This window comes from Callithrix jacchus, chromosome 12 (genome assembly GCF_049354715.1).
Source record: "Callithrix jacchus isolate 240 chromosome 12, calJac240_pri, whole genome shotgun sequence".
NCBI classification, from domain to species: Eukaryota; Metazoa; Chordata; class Mammalia; order Primates; family Cebidae; genus Callithrix; species Callithrix jacchus.
In genome coordinates, this window is record NC_133513.1 from 89505930 (window position 1) to 89520540 (window position 14611).

The window sequence follows — 14611 nt, forward strand, 5'->3', positions numbered from 1 at the left end:
CCATGGGAGCATCAGCATTGGCATCCCCTGGAAACTTGTTAGAAATGCAGAACCTCAGGCCCCTCCTGGCCCCACTGAGCCAGAGTCTGCATCCTAACAAGATGCCCAGGTGACTCCCATGCCCCTTGCAGGGTGAGAGAAGCCCTCCTGGGCTCTGCTCTTCATGTAGTCCTCCCTCACTGGACTTTACCATTGGGCAAAAAGAACTTCTTGGGCAATTAATTTTCCCAAAGCATCAAGCACCTTGAATAGCTCTTTTAGCTTGCTTTAAGATCTCACACCAAGCCTGCCAAATGGAGTAATTCTGCTTGTGCTGGTTACATGGGGAATGAGCCTCTCAGGCTGAACTGGTGAGGGCAGTCTCTCCAAAACACAGACAGGGTAAGGAGGGATTTCTGGCCATAGCGAATCCCCAAATGTTTCTCCTAAGACTCTGCTATAGTCCTCAGATTAGCCCTTCATGGCAAGGGCATGAGAGGGTGTGGCCAGCTTGGACTTTATGACAGGTGATGTGGAGGGCAGTGATCCTGGCTGCTGGGGGCTGCTGAGGCTGCATACACATGTGCTGTGGTGGTTGTCCCTTCTGCTGCAGGCCCAGCCCTGTCCCACCTGCACTTTCCGCTAGGAAGCATGAGGAGCTAATGAGAATGTGTGTCTCCCCTGTTGACAGTCAGGATCCAATTCCAGCCTTCCCCTTCCCCTCCCTGCAGGATCCAGAGGCCTGAAATCAGTAACAAGGAGAATCCTGGGTTCACAGGCAGTCAAGACAGGAATGGGACCCTGGAAAAATCACGGAGGTAAACAAAGGAGATCACACTTTGGTTCCAACCCCCTTTACCTATGGGCACCCAACAGCCTGACCAGAGGGACATGGGAAGGCAGGAAGTGGCATGGGAAGATTTAAAATGGAAATGTCCATAAAGGCATGGCCAGTAAGGCAAAGGAGTGAGATAGGCTGAGTATAAAGAACAGGGAATATGGGAACCCCCTAACTGGGGGATGCACAACCCATGTAAAGGGTTGCTCAGCCCCCACCAATCGTCTTTGGCCTAACATGACCAGATTCTGATTCAAAGGAAGCTGGAAATAAAGATTTTTATGCCTAACTTAAAAAATAATTTTAAAAAGTAAAATATAAAAATAAAGATGGGAGTCTCACCATGTTGCCCAAGCTGGCCTCAAACTCCTGAGCTCAAGGGATCCACCCGCCTTGGCCTCCCAAAGTCTTGGCATTCCAGGTGTGAGCTGCTGCACCCAGCCAATGCCTAACTTTTAAAACACTGTGCAGTCTTGGCCAGGTATGGTGACACACACCTGTAATACCAGCATGTTGTGGGGCCGAGGTGAATGGATCACTTGAGGCCAGGAGCTTGAGGCCAACCTGGCCAACATAGTGAAACCCAGTCTCTAATAAAAATACAAAAAAATTAGCTGAGTGTGGGGGTGCACACCTGCAATCCCAGCTACTTGGGAGGCTGAGGCATGAGAATCACTTGAACCTGGGAGGTGGAGGTTGCAGTGAGCTGAGATCTCACCACTGCACTCCAACCTGGATGACAGAGAGAGACTCCATCTCAAAATAAATAAATAAATAAACACTGTGCAGTCCAAACCAAACATGTCTGATATGGTTTGGCTGTGTCCTCAGCCAAATCTCCTTTTGAATTGTAACTCCCACAATTCCCACGTGAGAGGAGCTTGGTGGGAGATGATTGAATTATGGGGGGCGGGTCTTTCCCATGATAGTGAATGAGTCTCACAAGATCTGACGGTTTTAAAAAGAGGAGTTCCCCTGCACAAGCTCTCTCTCTCTTTGCCTAATGCCATCCATGCAAGACATGCCTTTGCTCCTCTTTGCGTTCCACTATTATTGTGAGGCCTCCCCAGCCATGTGGAACAGTAAGTCCAGTTAAACTTCTTTTTTTTTAACTTGCCCAGTCTTGGGTATGTTTTTATCAGCAGCATGGAAATGAACTAATATAATGTCTATGAGTTAAATCTGGGCCAAAGAAGCAGTTAGCAACCCCATGTAGGAAGTGCTTGCCAAATGCCTCATGGCCTCAGCTGGCATGAAACCACTCACAAGGGTGAGGAAGCCGGTGTCGCCCACTGCCAAGGCTCCCAGGCCCTCTCGCCTCAAGGAGCCCACAGAGCCGTTTTAGCAAAGAGCTTGTATCTGTTAGGAACCATTCTGCTGCTCTGAACTATCATAAATGTCACACATTTTTAATTAGGAAAGGAAAAATAAAAAACCATCCGTACTAGGGTAGGATTCAAATGGCAGTGGCTCATCAATTGGGCCACATACTCAAGTCCTCAGTTAAGGTATGCCCCACCCCTGAAAATGCTAGTTAAATGATGTATGACATTAATCTGATCCCTTTAAAAAGCAATATTGGCCAGTGAGTTTCAGCCATCAAGCTTCAAGACTTCCTTGGGCCATGGTGGTGGCCAGCAATGGAGAAGCAAGCTGTCAGATGCCCAAGATGCGTTTCCTTCCTCCCAGTACTAGGCTACCAGGAAGAGACACAGGCCTCTAACTCTCGGGTTAGCATTAGTGTCTGGAATGCTCCTGTCTGCCGGTCTCCTGGATGCTCCATGTTATTGATCCATAGAATAGAAGTCTTAGACTGACGACACACATCTCCCTGGACTAGCCTCTTTCTTACTCAAGGGAACTGGGTGTGTTTAGGGCCCAGGTAACAGGGTGCCCAAAGGAAATCCCAAAGGAAGGCTGCAATTATGCTGAGGTGCAACATGAGAACCTGCTCTCTTTACCACAACAAATGCATGCATTTGAAAAGGCCAAGTGTTGACATCTAGCAGTGCCTACCCCACAGCGAATGCGGTCCGGCTGCACCACCATCAGGTTCCCAGGCGACGTCACTGTTGGCAGGTTCTGCTGCTTCGAGTGGGAAACAGACTTCTCGTCCTCAGGCTCAGTGTCAGTAACTGAGTCACAGCCAGAATCTACAAAATAGAGGACAGCGCTGAATGGGAATGGCAGGAAGGAGAACTGGTGGGCATGTTCCACCCCATGAGAGCCCCAAACATTGCAAAATAGGAAATGGCTCTGAAGGTCGAACAAATACAAGCAGAAGGGACTGACTCAGGAAGTCATAAAAGAGGACCTAGTGGGGAAAAGCCAATCAGCATGTAGGCCACAGGACAGGATGGCAGCAAGAGGGAAGACAGTGGTGGAGGGGAAGGCCAGAAAGTCTGAGGTTTGGTCTTAACCAATGGGTTTCTGGAAGCTTTACCTCCAGACTTCCTGCAGAGACAAAGAGGAGTGAGGAAAGGAAGGAGGCCCTTTTCCCTTAGGTGGGTTCAAGTAGGGACTGTCCACCTAAAGGTCATTCTTGGAACATCAGGTAAAATCTGCACTGTCCAGAAAGCCAGTAGGTCTCAGGATAATGGCTAGCCAATGTATCCCCTCTGGAACCAACAGTGAAAAGCAGTTATTTTCAACAAACCTTAGATAAATTGGGAACACCTGTACCATGGGACGATTAGAGCATGCACAGAGTCAGGGCTGGTAAGCAGGGGTATTCAAATGTGTGGGGTATTGGCACAGAGTGAGATGCTGCTGAGAACCTACCAGAGCTCGAAGGCAGGGGCTCTTAACCAGGAACTGTTAATTGGTAGACCAACCTCTGAGGTTTGTGTGCAAGATTGTGTGTGTGTGTGTGTGTGTGTGCGCGCGCGCATATGCAAGCACATGTGTATCTCTTTTCCTATACTTTTCTGGAGATGGTTCAAAGCATCAGATCCTCAAAGAGGGACAGAATTCCAAGATAGTTAAGAATGGTTGAGAGGGCCAGGTGCAGTGGCTCACACCTGTAATCCCAGCACTTTGGGAAACTAAAGTGGGCAGATCATCTGAGGTCAGGAGTTCGAGACCAGCCTGGACAATAGGGTGAAACCCCATCTCTACTAAAAATAAAAAATTAGTCAGGTGTGGTGGCACATGCCTGTAATCCCTGATACTTGGGAGGCTGAGGCAGGAGAATCACTTGAACCTGGAAGGCAGAGGTTGCAGTGAGCTGAGACTGTGCCACAGCACTCCAGCCTGGGTAACAAGAGTGAAACTCCATCTCAAAAAATAAATGGTTGAGAGGAGAGAAAAGTTTCATCAGTCTCTTTTTTGGGCTTGCTCTCATTCATTCCTTAACGACTTTTACAACCAACCAAATGTGTTAGGTACTTGAGGTAACCTAAGGATGAATCAGACACTAACCCTGCCTTCAGAGAGTCCATCATCTAAAAGGATAAGAGAAGTGAGAAGCAAGGGTTAGTTTGGCTGATTCCTGTAGGCTGGTTTCCTGGGAGAAAATTGGCCTCCGCAGAGTTTGTGGCAACTGTCCTAGTAGAATGCTAGGGTTACAAATCAGCTGCTGATAGGAACCCTAGAAAGCTGCAACCATAGCCTTTCACCCTAGACCCTAGGTCATGTTAGGAAGAGGCTGGGCTTACACAACCACAAAGGCTGAAGTGGGGGCAGGGCCACAGGGCCACAGTAACACTGTATCCTATTGCTGTAACTATAAGGCACTGATCCGTGGCCTACTCAGGCCAGGGGAGAGACCAGGGCTTCTTCCCTAGCCATACAGCTTAAAAGCTCCATAGCCTAGGTGGAGGTCCCATCCCAGAGCCTGGATCTGACTGCTGAGTGTCTATGGACTGCCCCAGAGAGCAATGTGCAATGAAGCATGTACTCTTGCCACTATTCCCCCTCTGTGATTTTTCCCAAAACATGCTACTGCAGAAGGCCTATTTGAATGCTGCCAAAGGCCTTGTTTGTGCATCAGGCAGACTCTAGTGCTAAGAGGTAGAGCAAACGACCCGGGGTGTTCTAAGCAAGCTGATACGGTTTTTAGCAGGGCATCAAAACCACCAGTCTCCTCCAATTCTCCTTTCTAATCCTCCTGGCTCTCCTCTCACTCCCTGCAAAAGCCAACACAATAGGCTGGCGTTTTCTCTGCTGGCGACACCCTTCCCCATACCCTTCTCTCCTTGACTGATCACTTCTAAAACAGCCAGGGCCCATCGCCCTGGACAGAGGTATAAATGCCACCCAAGCAACCCTTACCCAGCAGAGGAACTTGTAATGGAAAAAGCCAAAAAGATAGGGACAATTCATAGTCTTCTTCTTAAGTTTCAGTTAATTATTATTAGATTCCTGGACATACCATTTTAAAAAATATTTCTGAGATTCCTCTGGGATGAGAAAATAATCCCATGGACTTAAAACATTCAGTCGGTTACTTAAAACAGAAAGAAGCTCATTGGAACTATGTCTTGCTCCAGGACTGTTTAGATACTACTTGAGTGGCCACAGTGGCTGGAGTGGCTCAAACTCTTACCAGTTACCTACTATAATATATCTCACAGGTATTACCTCTTTGGGATGGACCCACAGTGCAGTCTACCATTGTTTCAACAAAGAAAAATCCTTTATTTCTCCCAAATTACTGACCCACTAGCCTTCTGGCTAAGTAAATATAACTTAGAAAAGAATGGAGAAAATATAAATTGGTCAAATGAGAAAGGAATGGTAACTACACACAGGGAAACTTAAGAAACGCATTGAAGTGAAAAGTCTATGTTAAGAATTCATATAAAAGTGAGAACTCCTTGCTAAGAAAATCTCAGTGCAGCTAGGCGTGGTAGCTCATGCCTGTAATCCCAGAACTTTGGGAGGCAGAGGTGGGAGAATCACTTAAGGCCAGGGGTTCGAGACCAGCCTAGGCAACATAGCACCTGTCTCTTCAAAAAAAAAGAAAGAAAAGAAAAGTAAATCTCAGTGCAATTTTAATAGAAAAATATAAAGCACTGAAATTGTCTAAAGAAGTAGAAAACCTGACTAAAGCAATAACAAAAAAAATTTAATAACCATGAAAAAACCCTCCTCAGTTTAAAAATAATATTTAGAGTAAAAGCCACACAATCTTCTTTGAATTAAATTTAATTCAGGACAATGTTCTTCTTTACAATACTAATTCTTTTCTATCCTGGAAAACTCCATTTGTATAGGTATTATGTCTTCTAGTAAAGTTTTAAAAAATAATAAAGGATAGTCCTATTTTATATTAAAGTTATTAAAAACAGAATGGACACAGCAACTGAATACAAGAGATAGTCCAGAATTAAAGCTTCTTTCCCATAAAAACTTAATATGGAATTTAAAAAAGCATTAAAAATCAGTACAAAGACATTATCAAGAGAATGCAGCAATAACCTGTTGTCTGGGGGAAAATAGTTGAAAAAGACATACCTAATAAAAGACTTGTGCCCAAAATATACAAAGAACTCTTAAAACTCAACAGGCAGAAAATAAAAAGCCTGATTTTAAAAAAGGGCAAAACATCTGAACAGGCAAAACACCTGAATGGACACTTCATCAAATAAGACACGTGGATGGCAAATAAGCCATCTGTGTATCTTGAAAAGATGGTCCATATCATATGTCATCAGGGAAATGAAAACTAAAACAGTAATGAGATAGCACTACACATCCATTAGAATGGCCAGAATCGAGAACACTGACAACACCAAATGCTGGTGAGGGTGAGGATGTGGAGCAACAAGAACTTAAATCCTTTGCTGAGGTTCTTTGCCTTTGCTGGTAGGAATGCAAAACGGTACACCCACTTTGGAAGACAGACTTACAAAACTAAACACAAGCTTACTAAACAACCCAGCAATCATGCTCCTTGGTATTTACAAAAAAGAGTTGAAAATTTACAGTCACACAAACAGCTGCACACAAATCTTTATAGCAGCTTTGTTCGTAACAGCCAAAACTCGGAAGTGACCAACATGTCCTTCAGTAGGTGAATGGATAAAGTGTGGTACCTCCAGACAATGCAACACTACTCAGCACTAAAAAGAAACGAGCTGGCAAGCCCTGAAATGCCATGGAGAAAACCTAAATGCACATTACTAAATGAAAGAAGTCAATCTGAGCCAGGCACAGTGGCTTACCTCTGTAATCCCAGCACTTTGGGAGGCTAAAGTAGGCGGATCACCTGAGGTCAGGAATTTGAGACCAGCCTGGCCAACATGGTAAAACCTGTCTCTAGTGAAAATACAAAAATATGCCATGCATGATGGTGCACACTTGTAATCCCAGCTACTTAGGAGGCTGAGGCAGGAGAATCGCTTGAACCCAGAAGGCAAAGGTGGCAGTGAGCCGAGATTGCGCCATTGCACTTCAGCCTGGGAGACAATAGGGAACTCCATCTCAAAAAAAAAAAAAAAGAAGTCAATCTGAAAACACACTGTATGATTCCAACTATATGACATTCTGGAAAAAGCAGAACTATGGATCAGTGATTGCCAGTGGTTAGTAGGAAAGAAAGAATGAATAGGCAGAGCACAGAGGCTTTTTAGGGCAGTGAAACTACTCGTATGATACTATACCAGTGGGTGCATGTTATTAGACATTTCTCCAAACAAACAGCATATACAACACCAGGTGAATCCTAATATAAACTATTGGCTTTGGGTGAGTGATAATGATGCATCAATGTAGATTCATCAGTGGTAACAAATGTGCTACTCTGGTGCAGGATGTTGACGGAGGTGGGGAGAGGCTGCGTATATGTATGTAGAGACAGAGCAGACATGGAACTTTGAGTGCTTTCCACCTGATTTTGCTATAAACCTAAAACTGCTTTAAAATATAAAGTATGTTCAAAAATATTAGCTGGACATGGTGGCATGTGCCTGTAGTCCCAGCTACTCGGGAGGCTGAGGTGGGAGGATTGCTTGAGTCCAGGAGGTGGAGAATGCAGATCACGCCATGCACTCCAGCCTGGGTGACAGAGAGAGACCCTGTCTCTAAAAAAAGGAGAAAAGAAATCAATACAGACTGAATGAAATGGTTAGTGTGAAGGATGATTCAGCAGATGGTGCCAGAAAATATTATCTTGAGGGAGAGGGAAAAGTGATGGGCATTATTTAGATTCTTACCGATTCTTATAACTCCAAAATGAAATTTAGATGGATTTGAGGTTAAAATCCAAAATAAAAATAAACAAATTTTAATAAACCCAAGCCCAGGTCAGTGGGGAGGTTAACAATATATGTCTGAGCATTTTACTAGCGGTTTGGGAAAAGATTTGTTAATCAAACAAATTTTTAAAAAATCACAATCTAAATGATCCAGACTTGATAACATGAATTTAAAACTTTAGTAAACAAAAAAAAAAAAAAACTAAAATCAAAATGCTATAGCAGCATCATTCCCAATAGCCAAAAGATGGAAACAACCCAAGTGTCCATCAAATGATGAGGGATAAACAAAATGTGGTATGTCCATATAACACAACATTACTCAACAATAAAAGAAATAAATTTCAAAACAACATGTTGTAGATGATAAATAGATATACTTTTTCTTATTAAAATAGATAAATAAAAATGAATGATGTACTGATACATGCTACAGCATGGATGAATCTTGAAAACATTATGCTAAATGAAAGAAGATAGTTGTAAAAGACTACATACTATATGATTCCAAAATATGATGTGTCCAGGACAGTCAAATCTATAGAGACAGCAAGTAGATTAGTGATTGTTTTGGGCTGGGGAGATTGGCAAGATTGGGGGACAATAGCTAAGAGGCATGGAATTGTTTTCTGAGGTGATGAAAATATTCTAAAATTTTGATTTAAAATATTCCAAAATTGAAAATATTCTAAAATTGATTATGGTGAATATTGCATAAATCTGTGAATACTTGAAAAACAACTGAATTGTATACTTTAAATGGCTAAATTGATAGTATGTGAATTATACCTCAACAAAGAAACCAATGGCAGGCCAGGTGCAGTGGTTCATATCTGTAATCCCAACACTTTGGGAGGCTGGGGCAGGTGGATCACCTGAGGTCAGGAGTTCAAGACCAGCCTGGCCAACATGGTGAAACCCCATCTTTACTAAAAACACAAAAATTAGCCAGGCATGGTGGCACACATCTGTAATCTCAGCGACTAGGAAGGCTGAGGCAGGAGAATCACTTGAACCCAGGAGGCAGAGGTTACAGTGAGCCGAGATCACACCACTGCATTCCCACGTGGGAACAGAGTGAGACTCCATTTCAAAAAACAAATGAACAAGCAAACAAAAAAGGCAAATCACAAACAGTTTAAAAATTTGAAGTAAATATGAAAATATGACAAGAGGCTAATCTTAATATATATGAAGATGTCATAGAAATCTCTTTAAAAACACCCCAAAACCATAAAGAAGACAATTAATAAAAGAAGGAATACAAATTACCTTCCCATTCAAACAAATAAAATGTCATTCATTCTCATTAATCATCATGAGAATGCAAATGAAAATACGCTTTCTTGCTATTTTACCTTTTAAATTAGAAAATGCTGTGACGTACTCAGGGTACTGTTTAGAGGTAACTGGAGGACAGACACTCCCTAACTGCTGACTGAAGTACAAACTGCACAATCTTTCTGGAAAGCCATGTGTCCACAGCTAGAGAAAGAGGAGGGCTTTAAAATGTTCACAGTTTTTGCCACATAATTCTATTTCCAGAAGTCTCTCTTAAGAAGAAAAATAAGTCCAAAATAAAGATTCTGAACCAAAAGGCTCTGCACCAGTTAAAAAAAAAAACAAAAAACAAAAAAACTGAAAACAACCTAAAAGAATATTCAAAACATTATTTTCAAACAGTTCTAAACGACGTGGGTAAAAGCTTATGGCATGCGAAGCAAAAAAGCAGGATATAAAATTATATCTTATATGCTGCAGGATTTCAATTACATAAAAAATGCATTTTAAAAGGTCAGAAGAAAATGTGTGTCTGGATTCTGCATGCTTCTTTCCTCTCTCCCTACCTCCTTCCTTTTTTTTTGAGACGGAGTCTTACTCTGTCGCCAGGCTAGAGTGCAGTGGTGTAATCTTGGCTCACTGCAACCTCCGCCTGGGTTCAAGCGATTCTTCTGCCTCAGCCTCCCAATTAGCTGGGACCACAGGTGCGTGCCACCACACCCGGCTAATTTTTTTTGTATTTTTGGTAGAGACAGGGTTTCACCATGGCCAGGATGGTCTTGATCTCTTGACCTTGTGATCCGCCCTCCTCGGACTCCCAAAGTGCTGGGATTACAGGCGTGAGCCACCATGTGTGGCCTCCCTCCTTCCTTTCTATCATTTTATGTATTTTAGTATTTTCCATCGTGAGAAAGCATTTCTTTGATGATGGGGGTAGGATAACAGAAAAAGTAGCAACTGACTCTATTAGCTAATCATTTTTTTAAAAATAGGCGTAAAACCAATGCAATCTATTAGCTAATCATTTCGCCCAAGAGCCCAGCTTGACACAAATGAGATTGATCCTAACAGTGCAGTACTTGGCAGATATTTTCCAGCATTCAAACAGGCCATACAAAATACAGTTCCTTCCAGTAGGTCCATTCATTCAGTCACCTTAGAGAGCCACTGGCAGCTCACTTATTTCAGGAAGTCAGGCAGGATGTCATTCATTCTGTAGGGTTATTCTGGTGGAGCTGATTGACAAGCCACAGTGGCCTTTTCCACAATGCACTATGGGGAAGGCAGAGTCCCAGTAAGGCCAGGGGCCAAGCACTTCAGCAGATTAAGTTTCCTTCAAAGGAAATGCCCACTCAGACATAAGCACCACTCTAACCCACCTGACAGAGTCGGGTGGTCTCAGACCTTCCCACTTGAACATGTAGATCCTTCTTGGACCACTTCTCCCTTTGAAGATAATATCACCTTTGCTGTCCTGAGACTCAAATAATAAATGTTTGAGCAAAGGTACTCTGAAAACTCCAAGGATCCTCTCCAGTGTAAAGTATTAGTAAGATGCCAATAGCATCCTCACTGCTTTAAAATTTCATAATATCCTCTCAGCTTTTATGAAGTCTAGAGAAACTCTGGAGAAATGTTTGAAAAAGACTTTCTGTATGCATCTGGTTCTTGAAAGTGTCATCTATAAAGGATCCATGTAACAAATACTCCTTGAATTCATGGCAGGAAAAGTCTGTCTCTTTAGAGAACTTAAGTGCTTTTACTTATTAGATAAAAGGAATGAACGAACATTGGTATATTTCACCTTTGGCCCTTGCTGCCGGGTAGCTTGGTGACAAATCTGGTTCTTAACCTCTTTCACACTCCTGTCCAGGTCCTTGGTCTTGCCTATTTCTATTTTTTATGTTGTGTTTAATTTTGAAGACTGCTTCAAATACTTTGGAGATCCAGTCAGGATATGAGTCACTGTCTCTCAGACCAGCATCTGCTGAAAGTCCTCAGATATGTTCTATATGAGAATTGGTGTCTGGGCTCTTCGTTTAGGTGATATTTCCTTTTAAATGGGATGCAAGAACTTCTCAGATTATCTGAATGACCACGTTAGAAGGGAGTCCTACCACAGGATTCTGAGCCTGTGTTTGTGTCTGCAATTGCTTTGCAGGTAGGTCATGCTATGCTAAATGTCAGAGGTTACTGAGGAAAGAACGGGGCAGGATGATATGGAAATGAGGCATTTGTGCCAACTGAACACAAGGAGATTTTCCTGTACACTACTTTAAATAGAGAAATGTGGTGGGAGATCCAAGCCCCAAAATAACACAGGGGAGATGCAGCAAAACTCCCAACAGATTGGTGAGTACCACAGCCTCCATGCAGTGCATAGGACGCTGCCACAATAAAGCAGCATCCTCTATGACAAAACCAACGTGGTCGATTTGGCTTTTATGTATTTTATACCTATATTTATGTCTTATTCATTTGCTTTGCTTTCAGAGTTGGGAAAGAACAATAAACATAAAGAATTAAATAGGGCTGGGCGTGGTGGCTCACATCTGTAATCCCAGCACTTTGGGATGCTGGGGTGGGCGGATCAGCTGAAGCCAGGAGTTCGAGACCAGCCTGGCCAACATGGTGAAACCTCATATCTACAAAAAAGTATAAAATTAGCCAGGCGTGTTGGTGTGTGCCTGTAATCCCAGCTACTCAGGAGGCTAAGGCAGGAGAATTGCTTGAACCCAGGAGGCAGAGGTTACAGTAAGCCAAGATCACACCATTGCACTCCAGCCTGGGTGACAGAGGGAGACTTCATCTCAAAAAAAAAAAACAAGGAAAGAAAAAACGAATTAAATATAAATTTAAAAAGTTAAATATGTCTATGCATATTTAAACAACACAAAATCATTAATTTGTCGACACTAAAGCTTCGTAATATTTTTTTCCTTTAAGGAGAATCTATACACTATTTGGATCTGAAAAAAACTGTATGAAGTTGAAATGCAATAAATACATGTATGCATCTGGACCCATAACTATGCCACATGGAGTAGCTCATGCTAGGTAAGAGCTGGTGACAGTCATTATTATCATTCATAATGATAATGATCAAAGTTCCCTTTTATTAAATATTATGGGGACTGCTCAATAGTCCTAATCTTATTGAATCCTCAAAACAACCCTGTAAGATAGGAATCAATGTCTTATTCCCATTTCATAGATGAAAATACAGTACCCAGAAAGAATGAAATTACTCAATCAAGGTCAAGCAGAGCAGAGGTAGGAACCCACCTCCCACCCCCAGGTACCACTGCCCTACCTCCCTTCTAGATGTGGCCCAGGGCAGTGGAAGGTGGCATCACTTCCTATTCCCGGTCTGGGGGCGTGACTCTGAAGCTCATGAGACACAACCTGGAGCTTGGGCTGTCACTGACACCTAAAGGTGCTGCTTTGTTCTGAGCAATGCTGCCCTGGTTAGGTATGTGGTGACCCGCCACCACAGCAAACAGGCACATTCCAAGGATGGGGTTTAACTCAAGAAATATTTCCTGCCAATTGAACCAGCCAGGGTCCCATATGCCCTAGCAGCCTCCAACCCAAGGCTGCACACTCCCATTTTCCATCTGAGCTTTCACACCACAATGCTTACGGCCTCTTTTCACTATACCATGCCTGGTACTCAGTTGGCACTCTGGAAAGGGTGTGGAAAAGAATGACGTTTGCTGATCTTTTTTCAGAAGACTCAAACTAACTCCTCTTGCAAGGCAATATTAAGCCTAGAGAAATGCATAAACAAGCATGGTTCTTAAAAACAAACACAACTGTCATTTTTGAGCAGTTATGATACGCCAGGAACTATGCAAAACACAAAAGAAATGATTCCATTTTATCACAGCAACTAGATTGGTATCCTTCTGCACATTCTACAGCCGAAATCTAAGTACAGTGTCCAAGTCACCCAGTGTGTGCTGTAAGGCAATCTAACAACAATTTAACCAACCCATGCTGTCATCCATCTGCCAGGGTTTCCCATACCATGAGCCATGCACCCTAGTGATAAAGGGATGATTCTAAAGTGTACACCATCAAGTTGGATGATAAAGAATTTTTCTAAGAAAAAAAAATAAAGCGTACAGCAAACATTCAAAAACGCCGAACGACACATTAAGAAAGCAATCCCCTTTCAAATCTTTCAGTTTCACTTATATCAAAAACAAAGACTTGAACTAGTAAGAGGATGCCTTCAACACCTCTTTACCATGCATGCCTCCTTTTGCACCACAGAGGGGACAGTGCCCTAAGCTCACAGGCTTCTGTAGGAATCTGTATACCATAGAATGTAATACCAATGTGTACTTTTTATTATCTATGTTTTTATATCTACCTTCCATCTATATCAAGAGATACTTTTTTTTTCATGTACAGTGGCAAAGTTTCCTTTTAAAATAAACTTACTTAGAAGATATAAATTGATTTAAAGAAAATATGAAGTTAATAGCACAATGGAAAAATTTTGGAAATAGTGGTGATGGTTGCATAACATTGTGAATGTAATTAATGCCACTGAATTGTATACTTTAAATTGGTTGGAATGACAAATACTCTGTTAACTACATTTTACCACAACTTTTGAAAATTAACCTCATACACCAAAAAATGCTGAGTTGTACACTTAAAATGTGTAAATTGTATGGTAAGAAAACAGTAGCACTATGGTACAAACATAAGCCAAAAACAAGGTTGGGGGTTCTCAAATGACTGACATTTGGGAAATGCTGCATTAGGCTATATTGCTTCCACTTTGTTAAACTAATTTTTTTAATTTAAATAACTTTACCAAGTCAAGATGGGAAGGCAGGATGAAGGCTTGTAGCCTAAACATGCTGAATTCTTTCTCCAAGTTTCAGAAACAAGGAAAAATAAAGTGAACAGAGAAGGAAACTAAGGAGATAAATTTCACCTGAGATTTAAGGGCTTGCCACCAATCTAGCAACAAACAGAATCAAACAGAAACGGTCACTGGGGCCATTCAGGGGAACCTGTGTGTCTCTGCACTGGGACAAAGGAGTGGGGGTATCACGGTTCACGTCCAAGACTTCCAGTGTGGCTGATAAAAGAAAGAGTGAAGAAGATTCAAAGATTTCTTAGAAGGATGCCGACAAACAACCCAAGTATTGGGGTTCATAGGAAAAAGGGCTGTGTTTCCTCTGCATTTGTATTTCAAGTTGAGGACTCAGATTTAACCATCACAAGGGGCTGGGTACAGTGGCTCATGCTTGTAATCCGAGCACTTTGGGTGACCGAGGCAGGCAGATCACTT

At 42.4% G+C, this 14611-nt stretch overlaps 1 protein-coding gene across 2 annotated transcripts in view; it reads right to left on the minus strand.

Moving 5' to 3' along the window:
- Positions 1–14611, minus strand: part of PIK3AP1 (phosphoinositide-3-kinase adaptor protein 1) — a 129652-nt gene that overhangs the window by 61417 nt on the left and 53624 nt on the right. For both annotated transcript variants that reach the window (XM_009010083.5, XM_002756485.6), the window contains exon 3: positions 2834–2970. In XM_009010083.5, coding sequence (XP_009008331.1) covers positions 2834–2970 — 137 coding nt within the window. The remainder of the gene's footprint in view (positions 1–2833; positions 2971–14611) is intronic.